Source organism: Colletotrichum fructicola (assembly GCF_000319635.2).
Source record: "Colletotrichum fructicola Nara gc5 chromosome Unknown KSG_Nara_v1_contig06, whole genome shotgun sequence".
Classification (NCBI taxonomy): Eukaryota; Fungi; Ascomycota; class Sordariomycetes; order Glomerellales; family Glomerellaceae; genus Colletotrichum; species Colletotrichum fructicola.
In genome coordinates, this window is record NW_027094056.1 from 2,610,750 (window position 1) to 2,632,868 (window position 22,119).

General features: G+C 52.7%; 7 protein-coding genes across 7 annotated transcripts; 3 read left to right on the forward strand and 4 right to left on the reverse strand.

Annotated features, from left to right (window-relative positions):
- Positions 1-1,375: 1,375 nt before the first annotated feature.
- Positions 1,376-1,813, forward strand: CGGC5_v010986 (uncharacterized protein; the record flags this gene model as incomplete). Its single annotated transcript, XM_032037566.1, has 3 exons — positions 1,376-1,474; positions 1,532-1,644; positions 1,708-1,813. 3 exons carry the CDS (start codon positions 1,376-1,378, stop codon positions 1,811-1,813), a joined length of 318 nt encoding a protein of 105 aa, XP_031892478.1.
- A 129-nt stretch (positions 1,814-1,942) lies between these two features.
- Positions 1,943-2,840, reverse strand: CGGC5_v010987 (uncharacterized protein; the record flags this gene model as incomplete). The annotated part of the gene is made up of 2 exons (XM_032037555.1): positions 1,943-2,484; positions 2,576-2,840. 2 exons carry the CDS (start codon positions 2,838-2,840, stop codon positions 1,943-1,945), a joined length of 807 nt encoding a protein of 268 aa, XP_031892477.1.
- A 532-nt stretch (positions 2,841-3,372) lies between these two features.
- Positions 3,373-3,887, forward strand: CGGC5_v010988 (uncharacterized protein; the record flags this gene model as incomplete). The annotated part of the gene is made up of 3 exons (XM_066152450.1): positions 3,373-3,417; positions 3,479-3,599; positions 3,655-3,887. 3 exons carry the CDS (start codon positions 3,373-3,375, stop codon positions 3,885-3,887), a joined length of 399 nt encoding a protein of 132 aa, XP_066008199.1.
- A 2,743-nt stretch (positions 3,888-6,630) lies between these two features.
- On the reverse strand, positions 6,631-8,055 carry ESL1-0 (EST/SMG-like protein 1; the record flags this gene model as incomplete). The annotated part of the gene is made up of 3 exons (XM_032037544.1): positions 6,631-6,680; positions 6,985-7,187; positions 7,244-8,055. 3 exons carry the CDS (start codon positions 8,053-8,055, stop codon positions 6,631-6,633), a joined length of 1,065 nt encoding a protein of 354 aa, XP_031892476.1.
- A 37-nt stretch (positions 8,056-8,092) lies between these two features.
- Positions 8,093-8,588, reverse strand: CGGC5_v010990 (uncharacterized protein; the record flags this gene model as incomplete). Its single annotated transcript, XM_032037533.1, has 3 exons — positions 8,093-8,297; positions 8,356-8,421; positions 8,479-8,588. The coding sequence occupies 3 exons, from the start codon at positions 8,586-8,588 to the stop codon at positions 8,093-8,095; spliced, it is 381 nt and encodes a 126-aa protein (XP_031892475.1).
- Positions 8,589-9,332: 744 nt separating this feature from the next.
- On the forward strand, positions 9,333-9,975 carry CGGC5_v010991 (uncharacterized protein; the record flags this gene model as incomplete). Its single annotated transcript, XM_032037523.1, has 2 exons — positions 9,333-9,608; positions 9,664-9,975. 2 exons carry the CDS (start codon positions 9,333-9,335, stop codon positions 9,973-9,975), a joined length of 588 nt encoding a protein of 195 aa, XP_031892474.1.
- Positions 9,976-16,601: 6,626 nt separating this feature from the next.
- On the reverse strand, positions 16,602-17,419 carry CGGC5_v010992 (uncharacterized protein; the record flags this gene model as incomplete). Its single annotated transcript, XM_032037512.2, has 3 exons — positions 16,602-17,013; positions 17,080-17,088; positions 17,385-17,419. The coding sequence occupies 3 exons, from the start codon at positions 17,417-17,419 to the stop codon at positions 16,602-16,604; spliced, it is 456 nt and encodes a 151-aa protein (XP_031892473.2).
- Positions 17,420-22,119: the final 4,700 nt, after the last annotated feature.

Genomic DNA, 22,119 nt, shown 5'->3' on the forward strand with positions numbered 1-22,119 from the left:
CCACTGCATCTTATGGCGAGGCGTTCTCGGAGCGACAAATGTCTTTTCGATGGATGCTCCCGGCTGCTGGAAACCAGCCTTCTTATCGTTCTTAATCTCTAACTTCTAAACCATATTGATATACCGCGAGGCGTATACACTTTTTTGATCAACCGGATTGATGTTCGGAGGCTTGGTGGATCACTAGGGATAATGGGACATTGCATACACGAGAACATGTCTAGAGGGAAGGGCTTGTATGATATAACGACCTTTATGTCTTATCAGGGTGGCTACTCAAAAGTTTAGCATACTGTCTAGAATGAATGATCGGATTAACGTACTATCCTCTCGATCCGTTGCAATTGTTGTTGCGAATTCCATTTGGCAAAGAGCCGCATCAATACGACCGATGTCAGTTCACATGTCACCCATCACCGAACCGCGCCGCAGACGGACAGCTGTCATCGGCGCCCCGGAACCTTACACCAGCACAGACCCCCCAGTGTCCCCCGTCTCCTCCGCCTCCGCGGGGATCTGCCCGGCACGACCCCCACACGAGCGAACATGCCCGAACCGGTAAAACCTCCGTCCCCTCCGGTCCCAGAAAAAAGACAGCAGACACGACCCCCAGACTTCGCAATGCCGTTCCACGACATGGCCACGCATCCCCCTGAATGCCGAGCCCTTTTTCGATCGCCCTCCAATCTTGCGCACTTCGACATCAGGACGCGGTCCCCCCGATTGTCCGCCGTGTGGGGGTGGTTTCTTTTTACCTCGACAGGGTTCACCAGATTGGCAGCGAAGCTTTCTGTATTGAGAAAGGAGTCTTTCCTGTCTGCCTGACGATCTGTGGATTCGGCTCCGATGGGCGGTGAAGTTTAACGTAGCTCAACGTTGAGAAAGCCAGCGTGCCACCGTCCAGACCCGCGCGCGCCAAGAGCCAGCTTTATCTGGGAGCGGTCTGGCTCGGAGATCCGAATCGGGGCATGTTTCAGGGACGATCGTTCCGGTTTGTGGATGGCCGCCGTTTTTTTTGGTCGTCTGGACGTGGTTCGTGTTGTTGCCCTGCATGAGAGGAGAGAGGTATCTGGCATCGGAGAATTGGTGCGGAACGGGGTCGTTGCTCCGCATATTTTGGGTTTCTGTGGTCGGTCTCTGGCCGGTAGCCCCGTGATGGTGAGACTGTCGTGGCGCGCCGAGAGGACGGCATGAATTTCCTAGTGCGGGGGTCGTCACCGCGGCCGAGGTCCGCGGTGTGCGCTGCTATGTATATAAAGCAGTCGTTTTTCGGTGAAGAATGGAGAATAGGAATTACTCGAAAATCACATCGCGATACCTGCTGCTTCTAATACAACTACTCGTCCGGCACGAAAGAACTTCACATTCATCAAAAATGGCCATCACCAGAATCGGACTTATTGCCCTCTCCGACGACGTCAAGCAGGAGGAGGCCGTCGCTCGCTTCGGCAACTTCTCGAGCGAGTGCAAGAAGGTACGTCCCTGAGCCTCAGGTAATCGGAGCTAGCAGATACTAAGACATGAATGACAGGACGGCAACACATACATCCTCTCCTCCAAGGCGAGCAAGTGCAAGACTCTCACCGACGTCCCGGGATCTCAGCCGTGGAGCGTCGTGTACGAGATCACCTTTGCGAATGAGGCGTAAGTTCGGCCCCTGACGAGATGGTTCTCTAGAGGTTCATGGGAAAGCTAACGAGTGAATAGGGACATGGAGTACTACCAGACCAAGGACCCCGTCTACCAGGAGCTCATGAAGCAGGCTGCTGAGGGCAAGGCGACTGGATTCATTGCTGTTTCTGCGGAATTTTAGACGAGATAGCCAACTAAGAAATGAAATGAAGCCATGTACACACTATTAACGTCAGAGTCTTGAGACCCAATAAGACGTGAGAGCGTATCCGTACTCGGTTGAAAGACCATCAACATGGCTGCCCCCCTCTCAAGAACTAGTACCGACAAACACAACCAGCACCGCTGCGTACGTAGCCGTAGCCACAACTGTCTCCTCATTCGACACCTTGAAGACTAAGCCCATCACCACCGAAAAGATCGTGACGGCGACTGACGTAACCACGAGACTCTTCGTCGTATCTTGCCCCGGGAGACTCATGATAAGCATAGGAACTATTAGGCTCACCCCACCGGTGAAGGAGATGATGAACCTGGCCAGTTTGTCGACCAAGGGCGAGATCGTCTCTGGCGGGTCGTTCTTGAGGTACTCGTCTATGTGGACCCGCATCTCGTCCTTGGTGTATGTCCACTGCCTTGGGAGCCGTGCTTTGAGGAATCGCCTGAGAGGGTCGACGGGAGCTTCTGGGTGTGAGGGGGCACGGAAGGTGCAGTATCGTGAGTTATACGGGTCGCCGGGGAGGTCGGCGATGAAGGGGAACGCGGCTGTTAGATCGCGGCGTCGGTCTTCTGCTTGGGAGCCCGTGATTTCTGGGAGAGCTCTCAGGTATTCGTAATCACGTACGGCATTTGCTATACGGGAGTTCCTTGGGTCAGACTTTCGATAGAGAAGGTTTAACACGCGACACATGTCGACTTTCGTGACCGACATGGCTTGACTTACCATAATCGTGCAGCGTTGTCCTTAACCTTGTTAAATCGTCTTCTTTAGCACTAAAATCGTTCCACACGGCGGATTTGAGCTTGGCAAGCTCATTCTGGAGGTGGAAAAGGTTGATTCTGTTGAGTATTCGGTACTCCAGGATATGTGGTTCGTCGTTTCCTGAATGCCATAAGTAACGGAAAACGCGCTCAGCATAGTCCATATCATCCCGAATCCTATCCGGATTCCGCTTTCGAAAGCCATTGCCGCTCTGAAATCCTAGCATTTCTCCTGTTGAATAAATGCTTCTTTACCTGGAGGAAGTAAAAAGGTCATTCAGAGAATAGAGTCTCTGCTTACAAGAAGAACGGCGGGGATGAGCACATTAAGGTATGATGAGCGACTTAATCAAGTCATTTGTTTGGGTTGTTTACATTCGATGTCTTTCGCGGATTTGATAGTCGCCGATCACCACACGTGGCTACCGCCACGAAGCGCCGACAAGGCCTAGAACCGTTAGTAGACTCAGCCGCAGCCATCCCTTCCACAAACAACTTAAGGTTATGGTCGAAGGAATGTTGGATGTTTGTCGGCGGTTTGTCTGAAGGTTTCTTTCCAAAAGACTTTCAGGGTATGAATACAAAACGATTGGCCAAGCCGGCTTGAGAATGCCCATGCTGGTTCAATTCCCATCATTCTTACCTCTGCCGAACGAATAATTCTTCAATGGACGCAATGTATAAACGATTTCTCCGTTTCCGTCGCCAGAACCAAGAGCCGCAAAGAAGCCCGGACCCAGAAAGTAACCAACCTCGGGAATGGACAATACCGCGTTCGATGAACAGGCCTTTGACCGACATCCAGTGTGTCACCGCTGCTAGCTCGAGCGTGGATAAAGCCCTTCTGATTCTGGCCGAGATCCAGAAAACCCATAAGCGTTGTGATAAGGAGAACACTGCCGAGCTTCAAAACTTGCAACAGGCATTGCAAGATTTAAAACGAAAGCTCATTGGTATGGACAGGGCTGTGTTGAGAAGAGATCGAAGTAAGTTGCGCCAGATGAGAAGAACTCACCCCGTAAAGATCTAATTGATCTACAGATCAGGCTCGAGCCATATTTCTCCGTCTGGACCGCAATTTTCGTTTAGATGTGACGGAACCGCTGAAAACAGCCCTTCTGGACAAAGTTTTGCCAGAATGTCGATATATAATCGCTGCCGTAAAGGCTATACTGGAAGACGGCAACGATGTGGTTCGAAAGCTTGCCGCTAAAGCTGCTGAGGAAGACTCCGATGATTGCAAGATCTTGGAGGCAGCGGATGAAATGACTTGAAGCACTCCAGGATACTCAAATCAGCCCTGCTCATATTGAACTCGGATGGTTCCCCTCCCAGCAAGTATTCCACTGTGATTGCAGCCCAGCCATCATAGAAATACTACTCCTTTTTGGCATCGAAACGCAAAACAAACTATTACCTAGTGAGGCCGCTCATCCTCAAGCTAGGGCAATGCCAGCGTGGTCAAGTCCTCACATGAGCCAGCGCCACCAACGGCGGCGTTCAGTCTAAAATAGCCTCAAAGCTCAGCCTCAGCATGGCAAGTGAACTTACTCTAGTGTCACAATTCAACGTGAATGCCTCGCCGGACTCAATCTAAACGGAGCTTATTCGTAAAATCCTGGATCTAGATTGCCATCGTTAAATCTCTCTTTGAACGAACCATCACGTATATAAGACGCAGCACCAAGTTCTCAAGACAGAATAAAGATCGACACCACCAAACACTATCCCGGGGAAAGTTTCATGTCCACTATCTGTCCAGCCGTCCTTCACATGCTGTCCTGCTTCCGTGGCGATAAAGAGAAGGACGACGATGAGCACGCTCTGTACCCTCGAATCATTTACATCCCAGCAAGATATGATCGACCCGAAGAATCAGCCAGAAGACGGCGATACATCCAAGGACGCCGCAGTCTAGAACCATTCGTCGTTCAAGTTCAACCGTCAGAGTGCCAGTGGCAGGAATCTCCGGCACCAATCATTTACGAGCCACGGAATCCCACTCCTGAGCCACGTCTCACGCCTGTACCGTCCGCTTGGGAGATTCGAGATCGGGCAGGTGAAGATCCTCAAGGGCAATCCCGCGTCAAGCCATTAGACACAGCCGATTGTGCCGAAGTGATGATCCTCAGCGTTGGGAAAGCCCGGCAAATATTGCACCAAGTGCAAAAGAGGAATAGGCCGATGGGTGGTGATGAGAGGGACACATTCGATCACGAAGCCGGCCGTCTAGATGAAGCGATGGGGAGGATGGAAAGCCATCTAAGACGAGGGACTCATCGCTTGCCGCATGTCCTCACGCGAGCGGCCCTCCTACGTCTGGACAAAGACTTTCGAACAGACGTCACGGAGCCATTGAAGATGGCTTTGCTGATGAGGACGCAGCCGAATCTAAGAGCCCTGAGGTACATTGTCAACCAAATCAAGGACGAGTACAAGAGTCCGTGAGATCAGTGCTCTAGAACTAGGATGTTGAGTACTGTTGGAGATCAGCATGTGGAGATAGTTCGAGAGAGCAAGCGAGAACGAGTGATGTCAAAATGGGCGCATGTATGACTAGCCGGCGTCTTCCTAATGTCATTGCTTTTATGGCTACGTATACCCATTAAGAGAGATCATATCGATGTTGCATTCATAGCCAGACGAAAAACAAATAGAGATGTATTCCTTATCGTTATCAGCCGTTTCACTGGTGAAGAATCGAACCTCGGAAGGGCTTCACCTAGAATTCAGAAAACCAAGTACTCAAGAGCACTCTAATTGGAACTGGACTGAAGCTTGAGTTAGTACATGCGCTGCGTAATCTGTAAATAGCAGCCATGGACAGCAGGGAACAACTTAGCCGAGCATCGTACGATTTCGACAAATTTTATACTATGCCAACCAAGTTGCTGCAATGCCCCCCGCGACGTTCAAGGAGGGTTACAAGAAGATTTTGTCTCATGTCCGTCTATTTCGGCGCTGAGCATACCACTATTGGTGAGAAAGCTTGGCAAGGGCATTTTCATATAGATGTTGCCCCCCTTCTTTGGCGAATGAGCTCCGATGTCGCTAAATATCCTTTCCCAATATCAGCATCAAAGAACCAATAATGTGGACAGTGTTAGAAGGAAAAGAGGGGAATCGAGGGCTTTCACGGTGTCGTCATGTCACAGAGTTTTACATTGAGAAAATCTGCCTATGCTCGGCAGCAAGCAATTCTCGTCTGCGGCGTTTCTCTGCCTGACGATATGTCTATGGACCGTACCTTTGAAGCTGGCCTTTTTATGCACCCATTCAAAACAACAACAACAACACTAACAACACCAATAATAACAACATTAACACCAATGACGCCAATAACACCAACAACACCAACAACAACACCAACGAGACAACATGGGGAACAAAATCGAGAAACTAGGGATGATGAGCTGCTGATCGCTCACAAGGGCCGAGGAGCAATCCCATAACTGGATTCAAACAGCACTTCGGCTGAAGAAATCGATATCTGTGGCAAGAATCGACAAAGCCTGGAGAAATTCTCACGCCCAACGCATCGTCGGAACAGTGAGAGAGGGGTCGGTGTGTCTCCATGATTTTCCACGAACTGCGATCGCTGGTTTTCAGGGACTGGAGATGTTTCTCTGGTGCCAAATCGCGAAGAGCCTGTAAAGCTCCGGGTGGAGGGAAATTTGTGTGTCGTCTTCTCATTGATGGCTGATAAGTATAACCATAAGCTGGAACAGCTTCGTAACAGCCAGGGAGATGCCTCTCTGTATTTCATGCCCAAGCCAATCCACAGTCGTTTGGCTTGGTCCGTGAACTTTGAAAATTGAGCAATTGAGCCTCCTTGAAGACTCCTTGATGATATACTTTTCCCGTTCAGGAAACACGGCTTTTGCCAACCAGAACTCCGCAAATCGAGCCCCTCAAGGACCCCGGGTGGTGTGATTCGGCTCCAAGCTCCAGTAGGATGCAAGGCGAAGTTAAATGACTTTAGCCATCCATAACTGAGAATAATGGCTAAGGACGTATTCATGGAGTCAACATGATGACTTTCACGAGAGTAGTCGAGGGGTTTTCGGCTGGGCCATTGTGTGTCAATGTTACCAATTCTCACGCGGTCTCCAAATTTGGCGCCATGATGTAAGGGGAGGTTGATGCCACTGTAGTGGCTGCTTTCAATCCCTTGATGTGTGGTTCGGCGGCAGTGATTGTTCACTTCTGCTGTGGACTCGTCTATCCAGAGCGCTGTTTCGATCATGCTCTCGCGATCGGAGCGGCCACTAAAAAGAATTCCATGGGCCCGAACAAATGCAGCGTCGATGTCTGCTAAGCCATTGGGCTCCCCGTGAATTCGAGGCTCAAATAGAGCCATAATCGACTCACGGGCAGACAGGAATGGGATGGAAACGCAGATGGACTTCGTGTAGTAGAGCGACTGCTGCATCGCGTTTGGACGCGCCAAGATGGCTAGGTGGTGATGTAGCCGTCCAGTGGTAGGGGCCTGATCACTGGCCTGAGAGTACCAGTGCCGACTGACAGATGTCCAGGCCTCTCGATCTTTAATATCATCATCTTCAATTGCCATACTGTACCTGACTTTAGTATGACCATCGACAACAGATAATTAAGGAGTGTCTCTTACCGATAACGGCCTAGGTCTCCTAGGCATTCAATCCAAGTATCTTCGAATGTAGGAACTGTCTCGTACAGTAGAGCCATCATCGAGTACGCCAAGTAGATGAACGTCAGCATATGTTCAAGGCTCGCTGGTAGCCGGTGGCGAAGTAATTCGAGAAACGAATAGATACCGTGGCGCCACATACGAGCGGGCATCGCATACTTGCTTGCTAGACGGCGTAGAGCCGGGCTAGCTGAGGGATGTTGTGAGGCTAAGAAAAAGTCGTGATGCTCGTGGAGCAGGGTTCGGTGCAGGGCGATAAGCGCCTGCCATTGCTCGTTATTAAGCTTCGGGCTGCTCTCAGTAGTGCTGCTCTGGGCGTTGTCCACCTCGATACACTTGCTTTCGACCATCACGAGGCCAGCATAGATACCCTTAACTTCGGCCACCAGCTGTTCCTGGCTAATAGGTCGCGTCTCTGGCTGTTTGATCAATACCCCCGGATTACGAGGCTCGAATGACCTTGAGGTCGAAGGGCGAGGACTCTCCGTATTATCCTTTGGCTTCAGCGGCTCCTCTTCGGGGCTCCAAAGCCTTCCTGCTTTCTGGGTTGGCTCACGACGGAAGTCACTATCCGCAGCCCTGTGATCTTGGATGGGTGCTCGTGCATGTCTGCGTTTCTGAGACAGCGAACTCTCTTCGTAGTCCCTTTTGAGACTTCTGGTAGATGGCGGTGACTCAAGGCGTTGTTGCGAATGGTCTTGCTTGATAGTGGTATCGGGAGCACTTGAGACTGGCTGAGTGCGCCTTTTGCCGGCCTTGCGACAGCGGCGCATATTGGTCTTTCGTCGCCGAGATCCGATGTTAAGGCGGTCAATGTCCGCTCGCGTGCTCTGCATCTCGGGAAGGTCGTTCTGAGAGCTCATCTTTGTAGGACACGACGAAAGCAACCAGACCGAATTCGATGAAGATGGGGAGGAAGTGGAAGGCGCGCCCGAGGTCGAAGTTTCCATTGTAGACTATGGCACCCCAGACCAAAGTCGGCCCTACGACCGCGATTGTGCTGGGGATTGCCCTCCTGTGTCAAACGAGTTAGGAGTTTGACTGGATCGTTTTCAGTGAGGGGAGCGCGATACCTGAGCAAAAATGCCTGGCGGTAGAGAAATAGCCCGGTAGCGATGGTGATCCAAAGTAGGAGGCAGCTAGACGGAGAAATTAGCACATGATCCAATTCAAACCAAACGCCTTGTATAACGAACACAAGAGACGCAAGCAATGCCCAAGCGTGCCTATTCTCTTGCGTCGCAAAGGTGGCAGTGATGACCGCGATGATTAATTTGAGCTGAAAGGTCTTTCCGCCCGCAGACATGGTACGGTCTCTGCCGCACAGAGACGAATACCGGATTGACAGATTGGGGTGGCGGGTAGCAAGCGTGAGTGAGGCAGGAGATGATGGGATTTTGGTTGTTAGGGTAAATATTGTTCGAGATTGATGATGACAGTTTTTGAACCGAAGCCCAACAAATAATGAGGTGTGCAGGGAGGGGGAAGAGAGCTCTTTGATAAGCGTCGATGTATGGTAGGTGGCAGAGCACAATACTGCTATGTCAAAAAGCAGTGATGACATGCTTGGGAGGTGGAATCAGAAAACCGAGTGGAAATTGCTCCTTCGATTCGTGTCTTCCCATCTCAGCTTCGCTCTGGTTCGCCTCAGAAGTCGAAAAACGATACAGGGGTCTTGGATGCCTCGCCTCACGACACCTGCAGCAAGAACGTGAATTCGACCTATGAGTGGACGCCACGACAGGCTTTTCCTCGAATCAAAGCTAGGAACTGCAAAAGTGCACTTTTCGGGCAACACCGTTCCCTGCTTTTCGCAAATCTTATTGCCTGACTGGGACGTCCCGTTACGGTGGTGAGAATCATTCTTTCGGAACCGATCGAAGGTGTCCTCAGCGTCTCTCTTGTTTACTGACCCTCCACCATCTGCCTCCCGCATCATCCACACAACTTCGTACACATTCCGAATATCTTGCAACAACATCACACAAAATATAGACCAAGAGCCTCTCCATTGAATCCATCCTTTCATTTGACGCCGGCCAGGCTTGTCATGTATGGGAAGGACTTCCATTGCTCTGCCACTGAGGATGGAAAGGCCACTCAACCACCGATGGAAGATCGAATGCTACAGAGTCGTCCCAAAGTCCATGGTTCTCAAGGCTCGAAGGCCGTTCACTGCGATGGAAACAACAGGCAGCACCTCATTTCGTGGAGACCATCAATATTTTTCCGACTTCTCATTGCCTGGCTCATGATATTCGGCATTCTAGTCACCGTCAGGAACTTCTCACCGGCGGGGTTGAGTAGCTGGACATACCATTTCCCAGTATTGAATACCCCTCTACCATGGATTAATTAGGTTCTCTGACTCTTAATCACAGGAATGCGACCCGACAGACTGGCGACGTCCCTCCTCACACCGATTCCGATTTATACCAAATAACCCATCATGCGAGTCGCAGATTGCGCAACTGATCGTTGTCGAGACAGTCTTCTGGCTCAATGCCCTCAGTCTACTTTGGAATACGGACTTCGGGCAGAGGCATGTGAAATGGGTGTTTGGCATAACCACTGCGGGTACAGGCTTGACGATGGGACTTATCCAAGATCCGTCCCCAGCTCTGCTCATGGCCATGCCGATCATCCTTAGTGTCTGTTCCTCCATCGGTTTCGTTGTCGATGTCGGCAGATAAGGTATCACTACTTCGATCACTAAGATACTGCAAGATTCAAGCAATATCTCTGGTGTTTGATACCTGACTCTCGGCCGGATCAAGGAAAGGTGTGGTTATCACGGAGTCTGAGTTGCTTTTTATGGCAGGAGTCCCTGAATTGTACATAACGAGAGAATTCCACAGCATACACACATGACTTCACGCTTCACAGGCGATCGAATAACACTCCGTTGGAAGATCTACTATGTTGTTTGTGTTCAACCGTATCACTTCTTAACAGACGCGGTGCAATTGTCAAGGTTGAAGACATCCAGGTGAAGGAAGAACTTGACTCGAGTGACGGAAGGCGGGATCCCTCAAGCTTTAACGTAGAGACCGATGATGTTTCCTGTGCTAAAGTGACTATTTTTCCTAAGGTATGGTAATATACTCTACCTTACTATTGTTATCGCTACCATCGTTGTCGTTGTCGCTATCGTCGTTGCTACTATTGCCAGGGCTACTTTTGTTATCATTCTTATTATTTTTATCATTACTTCTATTGTCGTCTTCAATAGTAATAAGTAACTACATCGGGCACATAGCTAAGCAGACAGGGGAAAATGGGCGGCCTCTGAAACCAGATCTAGGAAGCGAGACTATTATCTTTGCTCCTGACTTTTTTCAAGCTTTCGAATAGCAGGTTACCGCCTGCGGGTGCGCCTTGTTGACTGCCATATGAATCTGATGGAGGCATTACGAGGACCAGAAAGACAGGTTGTCACCAAATCAATCTCCTGAGACAGATGACCGATCAGCATGAAGACCATCATTGGACCTTAAGAGTCTCCATTCAGCCAAATCTCGAGCACAGCACAGGACCCAGATCACGTACTCAATCCTGTCCGCTCCCACCAGAGTCACCATTCACCTGCTGGAATCCAGACCGCGGTTTCATTTACAGAGACATCAACACATACCCAAAACGGCTCTTCAGAAACGTCATCGTCACATTTTGAGCTTCGGCCTCATCCTTGAGTCAAAGTCCATCCGAAGGCCGCTCTTTCCCATGACTGAATAACGCATCTCTGAAAGCCTCATAGCACCGCCATAGCTTGTATTGCGCAATTCAGAGTCAGCGATACTAAAGCAAGTTATCAACACCAGCGATGATGTCGACTGCCACCCACAAACAAGGCCATCTAATCACCTCCAAACCTCGGAATCACCCTCGGGAAAGCAGAGCTGAATCGGGACCACCGAACCTTCGCATTCACCAGCAAGCTTTGCGCCGTGTTCATCAACCAGACGATCGAGGCCCAATGACGATCGGCCCGCCCACCCGAGGAACACCCTCTCCAACTCCCTCATCGCCGTCCCATAGCGGCCTCCTCAAGAAACTCAACCTGAACAGAGCCGAGGTCCAGCCTAAACCGGCATTCATCTCGTCCCCGTATTCCACCAGAGGGGTTCACCCACACACTCATACAACCTGCCAGCAACAAACCCTCTGCGCCTCGCAGTCGCAGTCGCGCTACGTTGCAACTACCCCTCCCCTTCCACGAAAGCCTACGCAATCTTTCCTCCGTAATGCGCGCCCAAACCCTCCCTCCCTCCCTCTCAAAACGTAATCAACCTTACGACGAACTCTTTTGCGTTCCTCACCACATTAGCAAACCAAGCCGTCGCTGAGCTTAATCCCACCGCAAAGAGGGAAGGTCCTGCTCCTATCGCCGTAAACCTTGCGCGAAGCCGAGGGACTTTACATAAGGTACGAAGGAAGGGAGCTCTGGCCTCCCACCCTCCCGCGCCGAGATGCGACGAACTTTACAGAGAGCTCTCGACCTCGGCTGTTTGAGGATGTGTCTGCCAATGCAAGGCAGATTGAATCAAAACCGCCTAAACCACAAATCTTATTGGTATATGATTATGTCGTAAAGTGATTTACTTGGGTACTGCGTAAGTTGAGGGTGTATGGCGTTTACCACCCCTCTTCTGCCACCACCACCACCACAACTCTCTCCCCTCGTTTTCGTACAAAGTTCACCCAGCCCGTTGATGTCAGTGAAGAACTTCTGCCCCCTCCACCGGCTTGGCATGGAGCCGAAAAGTCCACGGAGCCGTCCGGCCACAGCTCCGCGGACGTCCGCGGAGGGAGGAGAGGAAGAATGGCATCATTTCGTACGTGTTTCGGCCGAGAAGTTTCTGGTCCGAAATGCAATCTGGGAGGTTACGCTCCCGCAGGATTAAGTGTCGTTGTCGTAAACTGAGTATGTCGCCCTCCTTTGTGACTCGTCTAGGCCAATAGACGGGGCTTTCTTGGTCTTGTTCCCAATTCCATGTGAACCAATGGATGAGTGTTTCGTGATTCGTGATGCTCGTGTGTTTTAGGCGGTACATTCGCTCGACATGTAAAGACTTTCATCTCATAGCCCATGCCCTAGATGATGCAGATGAAGAGACACTGGCGACGCAAAGCGGGTTAATCCTGAGGGGTTTAGAGAATGATTACGACTCAGCTGGTGTACATGAGAGAGACCATCGTCAAAGTAGCCTGGCTATTCGGAAAGATAGCCGTGACGATGAGGGCAATCCCAGATGCTTGAAACCAGACGAAGAGCGCAGCTCCAAGTTTGTACGCTGTAGACACTATCACCAAGTGGCAACTACCATGCCGGAGCCGTCTAAAGGGACGAAAAAGGGGTCTCAGGCATAGGCGGGGTTCGGTCGATGACGGTGAACTACTGGCCATCTCCAACGCCCGCAGATGGGACACTGGTCCTGGCATTGCGGTGCGTGCTGCAATCGCCGAAACCCCTCGACTTCAATCGCCGAAAAGACACCACATGCGTACGTTGTCGTCGTCGAGAGGCTGAGATACGAACGTCTCGGGTGACCCGAGTTCCTTCAATAGGCATGGTCTGTGAGGCAGACGTTTCGCAGTTTTACATGATGGCACTGGCGCGGGCCACATGCAGGACGGGAGTCAACATGAGGTGACGTGCGATCTCTAGTGATGCCGAATCTTCAAGGAAAGGCATGTTCTCTTCACTCGGACGAGCCCTAGAAGCTGCGCTGACCATGTTTCTAAGGACCATTGTGCCTTGATCTGGGCGAGTTTTGCCTACTTTCGTGACCACCGAAACCTCCCTTCCCGTCACGATGTGAAAGACCGCGCAAATCGAGATCTCCCGGAACCAAGCCTCCGGAAACACCCAGGCGCTCAGACCGCTTGAGCCCACCTGAACAAAACCACCGACCGCGGTCCTGGTCTGTCAGACGCCGAAGTGCCGTGACGAGATGCCGGGCCAGCACCGGGCCTCAGCATCGGCGCGATTCCCAACAGTGGATCGTCTCCACTCCTCCGTGACGGCGATGACTGATCGGGGGCTCCATCGTACGACGCGTCTGAGTGCTCGTCCTAAGGTGGATGCGCGGAACAGTCCGACTTAAACCTATCCCCACCGCAAGGTAGAAAAAAAAGATGCTAATGGGGCCGCGCCAAAAAATCTTTGCATTGCTGATCACACAAACAGTCACTCGGTCTGGATGCTTACATCTCCGGGCTGAATAGCGGGGCGGACTTAGGTCGGAAGTCGGGTAAGTGGTGACGAGGACCATATCACACACATAATCCCATTGTTCAGGGGGCTGGTCGAGCCGTTGTCGCTGTTGACTCCGTTGCTCGTGCGTTGGTTGCCCCGGCCGCAGAAAAATGCCAGCATCGTGAGAAGGAGAAAGAAGATTCCCCCCTTCTTGCTGCCCACCGATGACCGGCGGGATATTTCCCTTCTCGTGGAAACATGAAGTAACCGATGCGGCATTTCTAGCCGCTCGTTAAGCGCGGAACGTCGCAGGCCTCGTGGGAAAAGTTGGCAGACACCTTTGTGAGCTCCAGATAAGAGAGGAAAAAATGAAGAATCCAGTGGAGCCAAGACGCACTTCGTGATCGCAAACTCGAGAGGTTTGACTCGTGCAACCGTGGGCCAACCTTGGCAGCCACCAACTTTTTCCTCGTAATGACTGTCAATCGTCTGGTCAATCATCTCGATTGATATCATAGCCTCCAGCTGACATGTGCCAACCCACTAGGGCGTAGGGGAAAAGCTTGGCATGCTGCCCTCGTAGATCCCCAGATCTGCCTCCCGCCAAGTAGCTTCGCGGGCCAACTCCGCCAAGTGAGTTTCTCGAAACATCATTGAATGAAGATCACGATACTTGAAGAAACAAAAGGCTACATCGGCTTATCTCCATGCGTTCCGCGGCGGCAGACTGAAAGCCAGTCGAGCATCTTCATCACGACAGTGGGGCCCATGCGTTCCGCGGCGGAATCATGTTGCACCTTTGGCCAGCTGTTTGGTGATAGAGACAGTCAGCCCATTCCCAATGCAGAGCCTTGTCGTTATATCCATGCCTATTGTCGCTGCCACGTCGAAGGAGGTTAGCCGGTTGGTCATGAACGTGTTTTTGTGCCGCCGCCGAAAGTCCTCCGACACATTTGCATAGATCCTCCAGTAAATCTCAGATCAAGCACGGAGATAGCAACGGGGAATAGGCCCCACTGTCCCGACTGTCCTGCAGACAGGGGCCGGTGGCGTGACTCGAATCACATCGGTTTCGCGACAAGCCATCGCCGTGCTCCGCTATCAGTGGTTCAGCCCCTTCCAAATGCGTCGTGAATGAATAAGTTACCAGGTCGATCGTGCTCCAGACCGACAGAAGATTGGAAATACCAAGGAAGTGTGATTGCAAACAAGGCATGCAGTCTGCTTAGTAGATGGGCCGGGCCACTCGCGTGGCCATGGCAGATTGAGGGCCGTATTCTCGTTTCGTCAACCGTTTTGCCATGTGTTTCCGTGATCTCTGTGACCGACTTTCTTTTGTGAAGAAGCATAGCTCGGCACTAGCCTTTTGGATCGTTCGGTGGTTCAGCTCCGGAATTATGGATCTGCCTCCGTGCTTCCGGACCCGCGAGCCGCCGGTGCCAAGCATGAACGGCGTCCGGGCACCGTAATCCCGTAATCCCGTTCGCGGGAGATACCGGCCGGAGTCCAGCCCAAGAACGGGTAGCGTAGAGACGGGAAAACTTTGCTAGACCTGTCCCACAGTGAGCCTCGGCTGAGCCATCGGCTTGCTTCCATTGGAAATTTGAGTGTGGCCAGCGCGATCATGCGCCCCGATTATCCACTCCGGCGGGAAGACGTGCAACCCCGGTGCCTATCAATCATCAGACGGCAGAAGGAGCGCAGTTATCTACATGATAGCTGCGGACGATCACTGATACGGGATTCAGCAGGAGGGAGTGCCTTGTGAAAGGTTGGTGGTCGTCTCCCGGGAGACCCATCAGCCTCGGGGGCGCCGTTCGATACCTGGGGGGTGTCCTCTATTTCGTACCTCCAAGTTGTCAGTTGTCTAGAACCAGACAGGCGGGCTGACAGGTGAGACTGGAGACCGAAACTCAGACGGATGGTGGACCCAATACTCTGGATAAGGCTTTGCGCCAGGATGACGTCTCCTGCAACCAAAAGTTTTGTCAGTGCATGTGGACAATTTGAGAAAATAGTGATGGCATAGCCCCAAACGTCTGCAAGTGCCGATGTTCATCGTCTGGCACGAGCGCACCGGTGAGAAGGAAGTTTCTCTTGGTTTGTGTACCTTGGGCTTCGATTAGAAATCCTCCACATCGACAAAGGGCGAGACTCGATGCCAAGTCCAAGAAGGCATCGCGTGGCGGGACAGGACGAAAGCCGCGCCGACAAGCAATGAGGCTCCAAAGCCTCGAGACGTCATGGAGAACGTGGTGGTGGAGTCGAACCTCGGCCGAACTGGAAATTAGCAGAAGCCGAAGTCCGCTTTTGGCAGACGGCGCAGAACGGTGGTGGTAGAGGGCTGCCAAGGCGCGTCTGCAAGACAGCGGGTAGGACGGGTAGAGCATCGGTGGGCTACCCGATACAGAAGCCATCCTTGTTTCTTATGTTATGGTTGGGATGCTTTGTGTGGTGGTACTGCGGTGGGCAAAACACAAGCAGAGAATGTACTGCGGTCTCCCTTTGTCCAGGTTCGTAGATATCGAGATGTCTCCACGGCGGGGGGCAGGAGGCGAATAGTCTAAGTGCGCCATTTTGAGATTCCGGCTTCTCCCTTGGGTCCTGGGGGAAAGACCCTGAAGGCGTGAATAGGGGTCACGAGAAGGCTTAGGTGGTCGTCAAACGGGGATCAGGGGAGCCCAGGGGCTTGGGACGCGATCCTCGTGGCCGTAGTGGATGGACTGCAGAGTTTCGATGTTGAGATTGTACGGGTTGTTGAAGGGGCGCAAGGCGGATGACAGGTACGAGGTACACAGGGTAAAGGTGCGTTATTGTTGTGGTGTAGTGTAGTGTAGCAGCGTGCAGTGTGGTTGGTGTTAGAGGGCTGACAGGGTTAGGATCGCTTGTTCGGTGTCTTGTGTATGGAGGTCGGAGGCCGAAAGGCCGTCTTCGTTACCGAGAGAAGGCCGGCCCTGGGCGCTACAATTGGCTCATATGATCAGCCTGGGATCGACCGGGGCTAACTTTATGAATAATGCAAGGTAGCCGGGGAGCGGGAGGCATCCGCTGGCGTGCGGTGCACTATTCTGGCGGAGGGCGATCCGAGCCAACCCTACTGTAGCCGCTGTGTAGCGGGCTCTAGCCTGTTGACAACATGTGGTGTTGGATGACGGCGGGAGAAGTCGTCATCAGGAGGTAGGGGACCGGACCGCAGGAGAGCAACAGGGCCATCGTTGCTTCATCGCGGGGTGCCGAGTTGACGAGATTTGAGATGACCAGATGGGAGAAGCGAGATGCCGAGGGATGAACAAGATGCAGCGAGGCAGCACCAGTTCCCAGTACCGGCCGGAGGGCGGAGGTCATTTTGCGGCCCGGTGCATATTGGAAGTGGGTTGCGCCGGGCATGAGGAGCCCCGGTATTGAGGTCAGGCGACTTGACGATAATGCGCGTAGATGGTAAAATTGTGGTTTTTGGAAAAGGCTCATGGGCAGGATGCAAGTTTGGGTAGCAAAAGGCGGGATTCGGGAGAGGTACTCGAGCAATACTTTCCTTTACTTGTTGCTTGTCCAAGATGCCTGCCTGTCTACTGCGTACCGTATTTGTGATGATACATACCCAGGGCCCCTAGGAAATATTAGGCGTGGTTTAAGGAAAGTTCTCTCCAACCAGGCAGGCGCCACACTTGTGCTTGCCCAAAGATGAAAAAGATACTGCGACCTCGCTGCGGTATTCCCGTGGCGGCACCGTGAGGCCGGGGCCGAGTGGAGACGGCACTTGCCAGCAGTGAAGCCGATTAGTCAGTTGGCGGTGACCATGTCCAAAAGGGGATAGTGGAGCGACCCGTCGGCACTTGCCAGGTGCAGACCTACCTTACCTAAGTACTCGAGGTAGGTACCTTACGGTGGTAGGGGCTTGCTTACCCAATGCCAAATTCGGTGTGGTCAGTGTGGTGCATGGTGGACAGCGAAAAGTGCGGCCGTGGAAACACTGAACCACCTTCTAGAAAAATTCGACAGGCCACGATGATTTCACAATTTGCCAAGTGCCGTGGGGATGTGGAGGGGAAGAGGGTGGATGGATGGATGGATGGATGGAGGGATGGACCGCACCCACCGGGGGAACTACGCCGTAAGTAACAGACGCTCTTCTGCTGCTGCTGCGAGGAAAAGAGACGACGGCGCACAGGTACTTCGTACATGCAGGTATTACAGCAAAACCAAAAGCACAAGCAGCGTTTGGTACGGTACGGTGGGATGAGGGATGAGGGGTGAGGAATCGGCGTTTAAGCGTGGTAATCACAGTCTTGATTGGCGTACGCTGTTTTGTTTACCTCAAACCCCTTGGGTGCCCCCCCATCCCACCTTGCTCCGGCGATTAACTAAGCTTTCCGCCGTGAGATTTCTAATTCGTCTCATCTTGCGGCCGACGCGAGTCGGCGGCGGCGCCAATTGACCCCCGAAGCGGACAATTCCATCTTCATAGGGCAGGGCACCTTACTTAGTACCTTCCGCTCTGCTCTTCCTGCGCTGGCGGTTCGTGGGTGAGGTCGGTCTGTCGCAGCATGTCCCCTGAAGACCTCACCATGATATCACCCTCCGAGGGAGTTAGCAGCTAGATTGAAGCTATGCCTGCCTCCTGCACGCTACCATGGTCTAACCTAGGCGGCTCGGCCTTCTCATGGACACCGTTTGAAGCCCTAGAGCTCAGACGTATCGCACATAGGGTTGGCAATGTAGATGCTGTAATGGAAGTGAGTGCTGTGCTGACGCCGGCTTTATCGAGAGAAGCCACCGTCAACACCACGGACAAATCAACTCGGAGTTAACATCTCCGCTCCGTGGATCTAGAACCAACTCCCGTGAACCGATCGGCATGGGGGAATGGAGCAGAGCAAATAGTGATGCCAATGTTGCGTGCGATCATCACATTTGACAGATGCAGCCATGACCGCCCGCACACCACCAATACTACCTTCAGGCTTTTACCATGGTAACAGTCTCAGGCATACTAGCAGACCGCCTGGAGTCTCAAGCATGAAAAATCTGTGGCGGTGACTCACAACGAGCCTGCCTGCCTGTTATCTTACCTTACCTTACCTTACGGTGTGAGGTGGTAAGAATGCGGCTTCAGGGATTGGTAAGAGCGGGTGAATGTTCACGTTATCACTTAATTCTTTGCAAATTTGGCCGGGAATAATACGCAGTGATGAATGACATTTGTGTTGTGCCTTCCATTCTCCGACGCCCCACCCAACACCTCGGCACCGCTCCATGACCCTCAAGGTACATGCACCTGCCACTTACCACTTACACTGCTTACTCCAAGTCCAAGACATGGAGGAGGGACTGAGGCTTGTACCTGATCCTCCGCCTCCAACAGAACGAACTCCGGTCTGACTTGACCCTGAACCTCTCCGTTGGCATCAAATCCCACACGTCTCCACGGCAAAATAGTCTAATTAATCGCTGGGACTTTTGGTCTGGGCGAAACCGATCCACGTTGCTTATTCCTGCCGTCCTCCGCCCGGTGCCCGGATCGACTAATCAGCCAACCAACGAGCACTCGCTCACAGAGTCACAAGCTCGGGCGCACACGCTGGATTGAGGTCTCGTACTCGTACTGTCCTCGACTGCGAGCGAAAATGCAGTGCAGGAAAGCCTCGAGTCTTGGCAAACGGGCCGGGATATCGCGACTGTGCGAGGTAGTGGGAGTACCATAGTACCTACCTTAGGTGGTGGTGGTGTAAGTAGAGGTTGGGTTGGGGAACGAAAGGCAAACAAAGTAGCAGGTCACTGTCTGAGCGACACCTTCTCGTACGCCTTTACAACGTTAATTGCGGTCACGGAAGGAACTCCAGAAAGGTACCTGATCCTACTTGTTGCATCGCGAGGTCATCAGGACGTTGCGTCCACTCATCGCCCTTTCAGCTTGATGCGTTGCGACTTTACTCATCGCAGACGCCACACTCTAAGGTACCTACCTGCCTGGCCTGCTTGACATCGCCATCAACAACATCTGTCTGCATTGCATGATCAAACAAACAAGTCGTTCGGCTCAAAACACTTGCCGCTGGTCACCTTGAGCTGGCCTTGCGAGCCTTTGCTCTGTGCGGTGCGGCCGTCTCGACAACTTCACGCGCCGACGGGGCGAGCGGGCCACAGAACGGCCTCGCGATCGTCCAACTTGTCCGTGCTCCGCTTGTCGTCTCCCGCGCTGCGTCGGCGAGATGGCTGTCAACTACAACCCCGAGCCATCTGCTCCCTTCTCCTCCTCGCCGGACTTTTTTCACACTCTGGTCCAGGTCCCCGATCTTTCGCGATCGTCCACGAACCATTGGCTCCCCCACGCCGCCGTGGCGAGCCGCCGACGAGCCTCGGCAGGGAGCTTCACGGCGGTTCCCTGCTTGTCGCCAGAGAATAAGGTTCGCTCCTCGAAACTGGTCGCCTTGACGTTGTGTCCTGCACTGCACCCTTTGCCTTGGGCGGTGTCACAGTATCAGATGGGTTTGATGGTGATGGCGGGCACCATCCATCTGCCTGCACGCTCCCGCCGCACAGAGGGTTGCGCTGGCCAGAAGTTTGAACCACCCTTCCGCCGACCTTATTGCACCCGTCACATCACACACGCCTCAACCCGTTCGCTCAAAGTTGCTGTTACCTCCATTTCGCCTCAACTCAACTCCCTCCGCCGTCAAAGTTCCGTCTCCAGCCCTTGAGTTGCCTCCCACTTAGACTTTGCGGTCAGGCACAACTTGCCATTCTTCCATGCAACCGCAAGAGGCATCGCCGAATCCATGGTTGCCGTTCTTGGCGCATACGATTCTTTTAGCACGCATCGTCAGTATGCCAGCTCCAACATGGATTAATTAGGATGACACAAAAGTCCGTCCGTCATGGCTGCCCTCCCACACGAGGCTGTCGGCGCTGTTGCGAGGAACGAGGAAGTCCCTGCATGCATTCGAGCTCGACCATGTCCCGCTGTCTGTTCTCCAAACCGTTTTACGCGGTCAGTTCACCTGCGCTCGAGCTGCGTCGATAGGAAACGCCTGAGGATAATTGGGATATGCTGCTTTCAACCCCTTGAGTCCCCCACCGGGCAAGGAATCAGCCGATGGGTCACATTGGGCTTGAAGAGAAAACTAATTCAAGCATATCAAAAATACAACAACTTGGCGGCCGTAATGGGCGCTGTTCCGGCGGCTTGAGATTTTTGCTGGCCCAGCCCAGTGGTTATGATCCATCATGAATCATCAACCCTGGCTCCCTGTCTATTTGCCCAAAATGGCAATCTGGTTCAGGGACTCACCACGTACCACAACGCCAGCTGGCAGACACCAGTCTCTGGCGTCATCAATTTGATCATGCTTGCCATCTGGTCTCCATTCGAGTCCAGAACCTTTGCAAATTCGCCGCGCCGTTCGTGATCGCGGCCCCGATGTTGAGCTGATCTGGAGTCGTTATCGTTGACGGTGGCAGCGCAACCAAAAGTAAAGGACCCCGCCCTCGGCGCCGGCCTCGTCGAGAGACCGGTATCTTGGCGTACGGGGAATCAGTGGGATTTATTCGCACCGCTACCGGCCCCGTCAGATTCCGCCGATGTGTGCACAAATCTGGGAATCATGGTTATGTAGCAACTTGGGATGGACTGATCGATCCCACGGCGCTAAACCTGGGTCGGGGAACTCAGGGCAATGCCATGAGCGTCAAGACGTACGGAATTCACACAACGGAACGGTCACCGCGACACCCATTTGCCCAAAACGGTAGAGGGGGTTGTTCAACACGACGTATCGGCGTCAGTAGAACGTGCAGGAGCGCCTAAAATGCTGGTTACAGACAAGAGAGGTCTACCAGCCACGGGCGAAGTACCGACGAGTGGGGATTGGAGGGACCTTGGAGAGAGCTCGGAGGGTTTTGTGTCGTTCGGGAAGCAGAGTCTTTCTGCCGCTGTCTTTCTCTGTCTCCTTGGCCCCATCACCCATGCAGAGCTTGCTGCTCAGGTTGTTGTCGTCGGGGACTTAGCAACCTCCACACCCGATGTACTTTGTATCGCAATGTACCGCCCCGTCACCGCAGCGGACCCGCTCAACCTGCCTTACCCCTTGACGGCACCATTACGAGCCTTGTCCTCGCACAACCCACTTGAACAAGGCGTACACTCGGCTTCGTCTCTCCAAGGTACCGTCCAGTCTCTGCCCATCCATCTCCTCCTCCTCCCCGAGGCAGATGGCCCAGACTAGGCCTATGGCTAACATACTTGCAGCGTCATGTCATGTTGTGTTCATGACCCCAAGCCGCAGCCAGCAAGCAAGCATGGACAGCTCGCATTCTCTGGATCCCGGCTGAGCTGTGGATAACCCTGCTTCCTGAATATAAGATGCGGGCGGCTGTTCCGTCTGATTGGGATCCCCCTTCGACGGAACTTGGAAGCCATTGATGTTTCGAATCGGGGACCTTGATCACAATCCATCTCCAACTCCGCCGCCGACCTGACGTTGATAGCTTCTTGGTTCTGATGTAATGCCGTCTACTTAAAAGACCATCTCGATCCCGAACAGACGACACAACTGGACTGCATATTTCAAGCCAGCAAGAACCACAATCTCGAAACACTTCTTGGGCCCTTTGTCTTGGTCTCTCATCACTCATCCACACA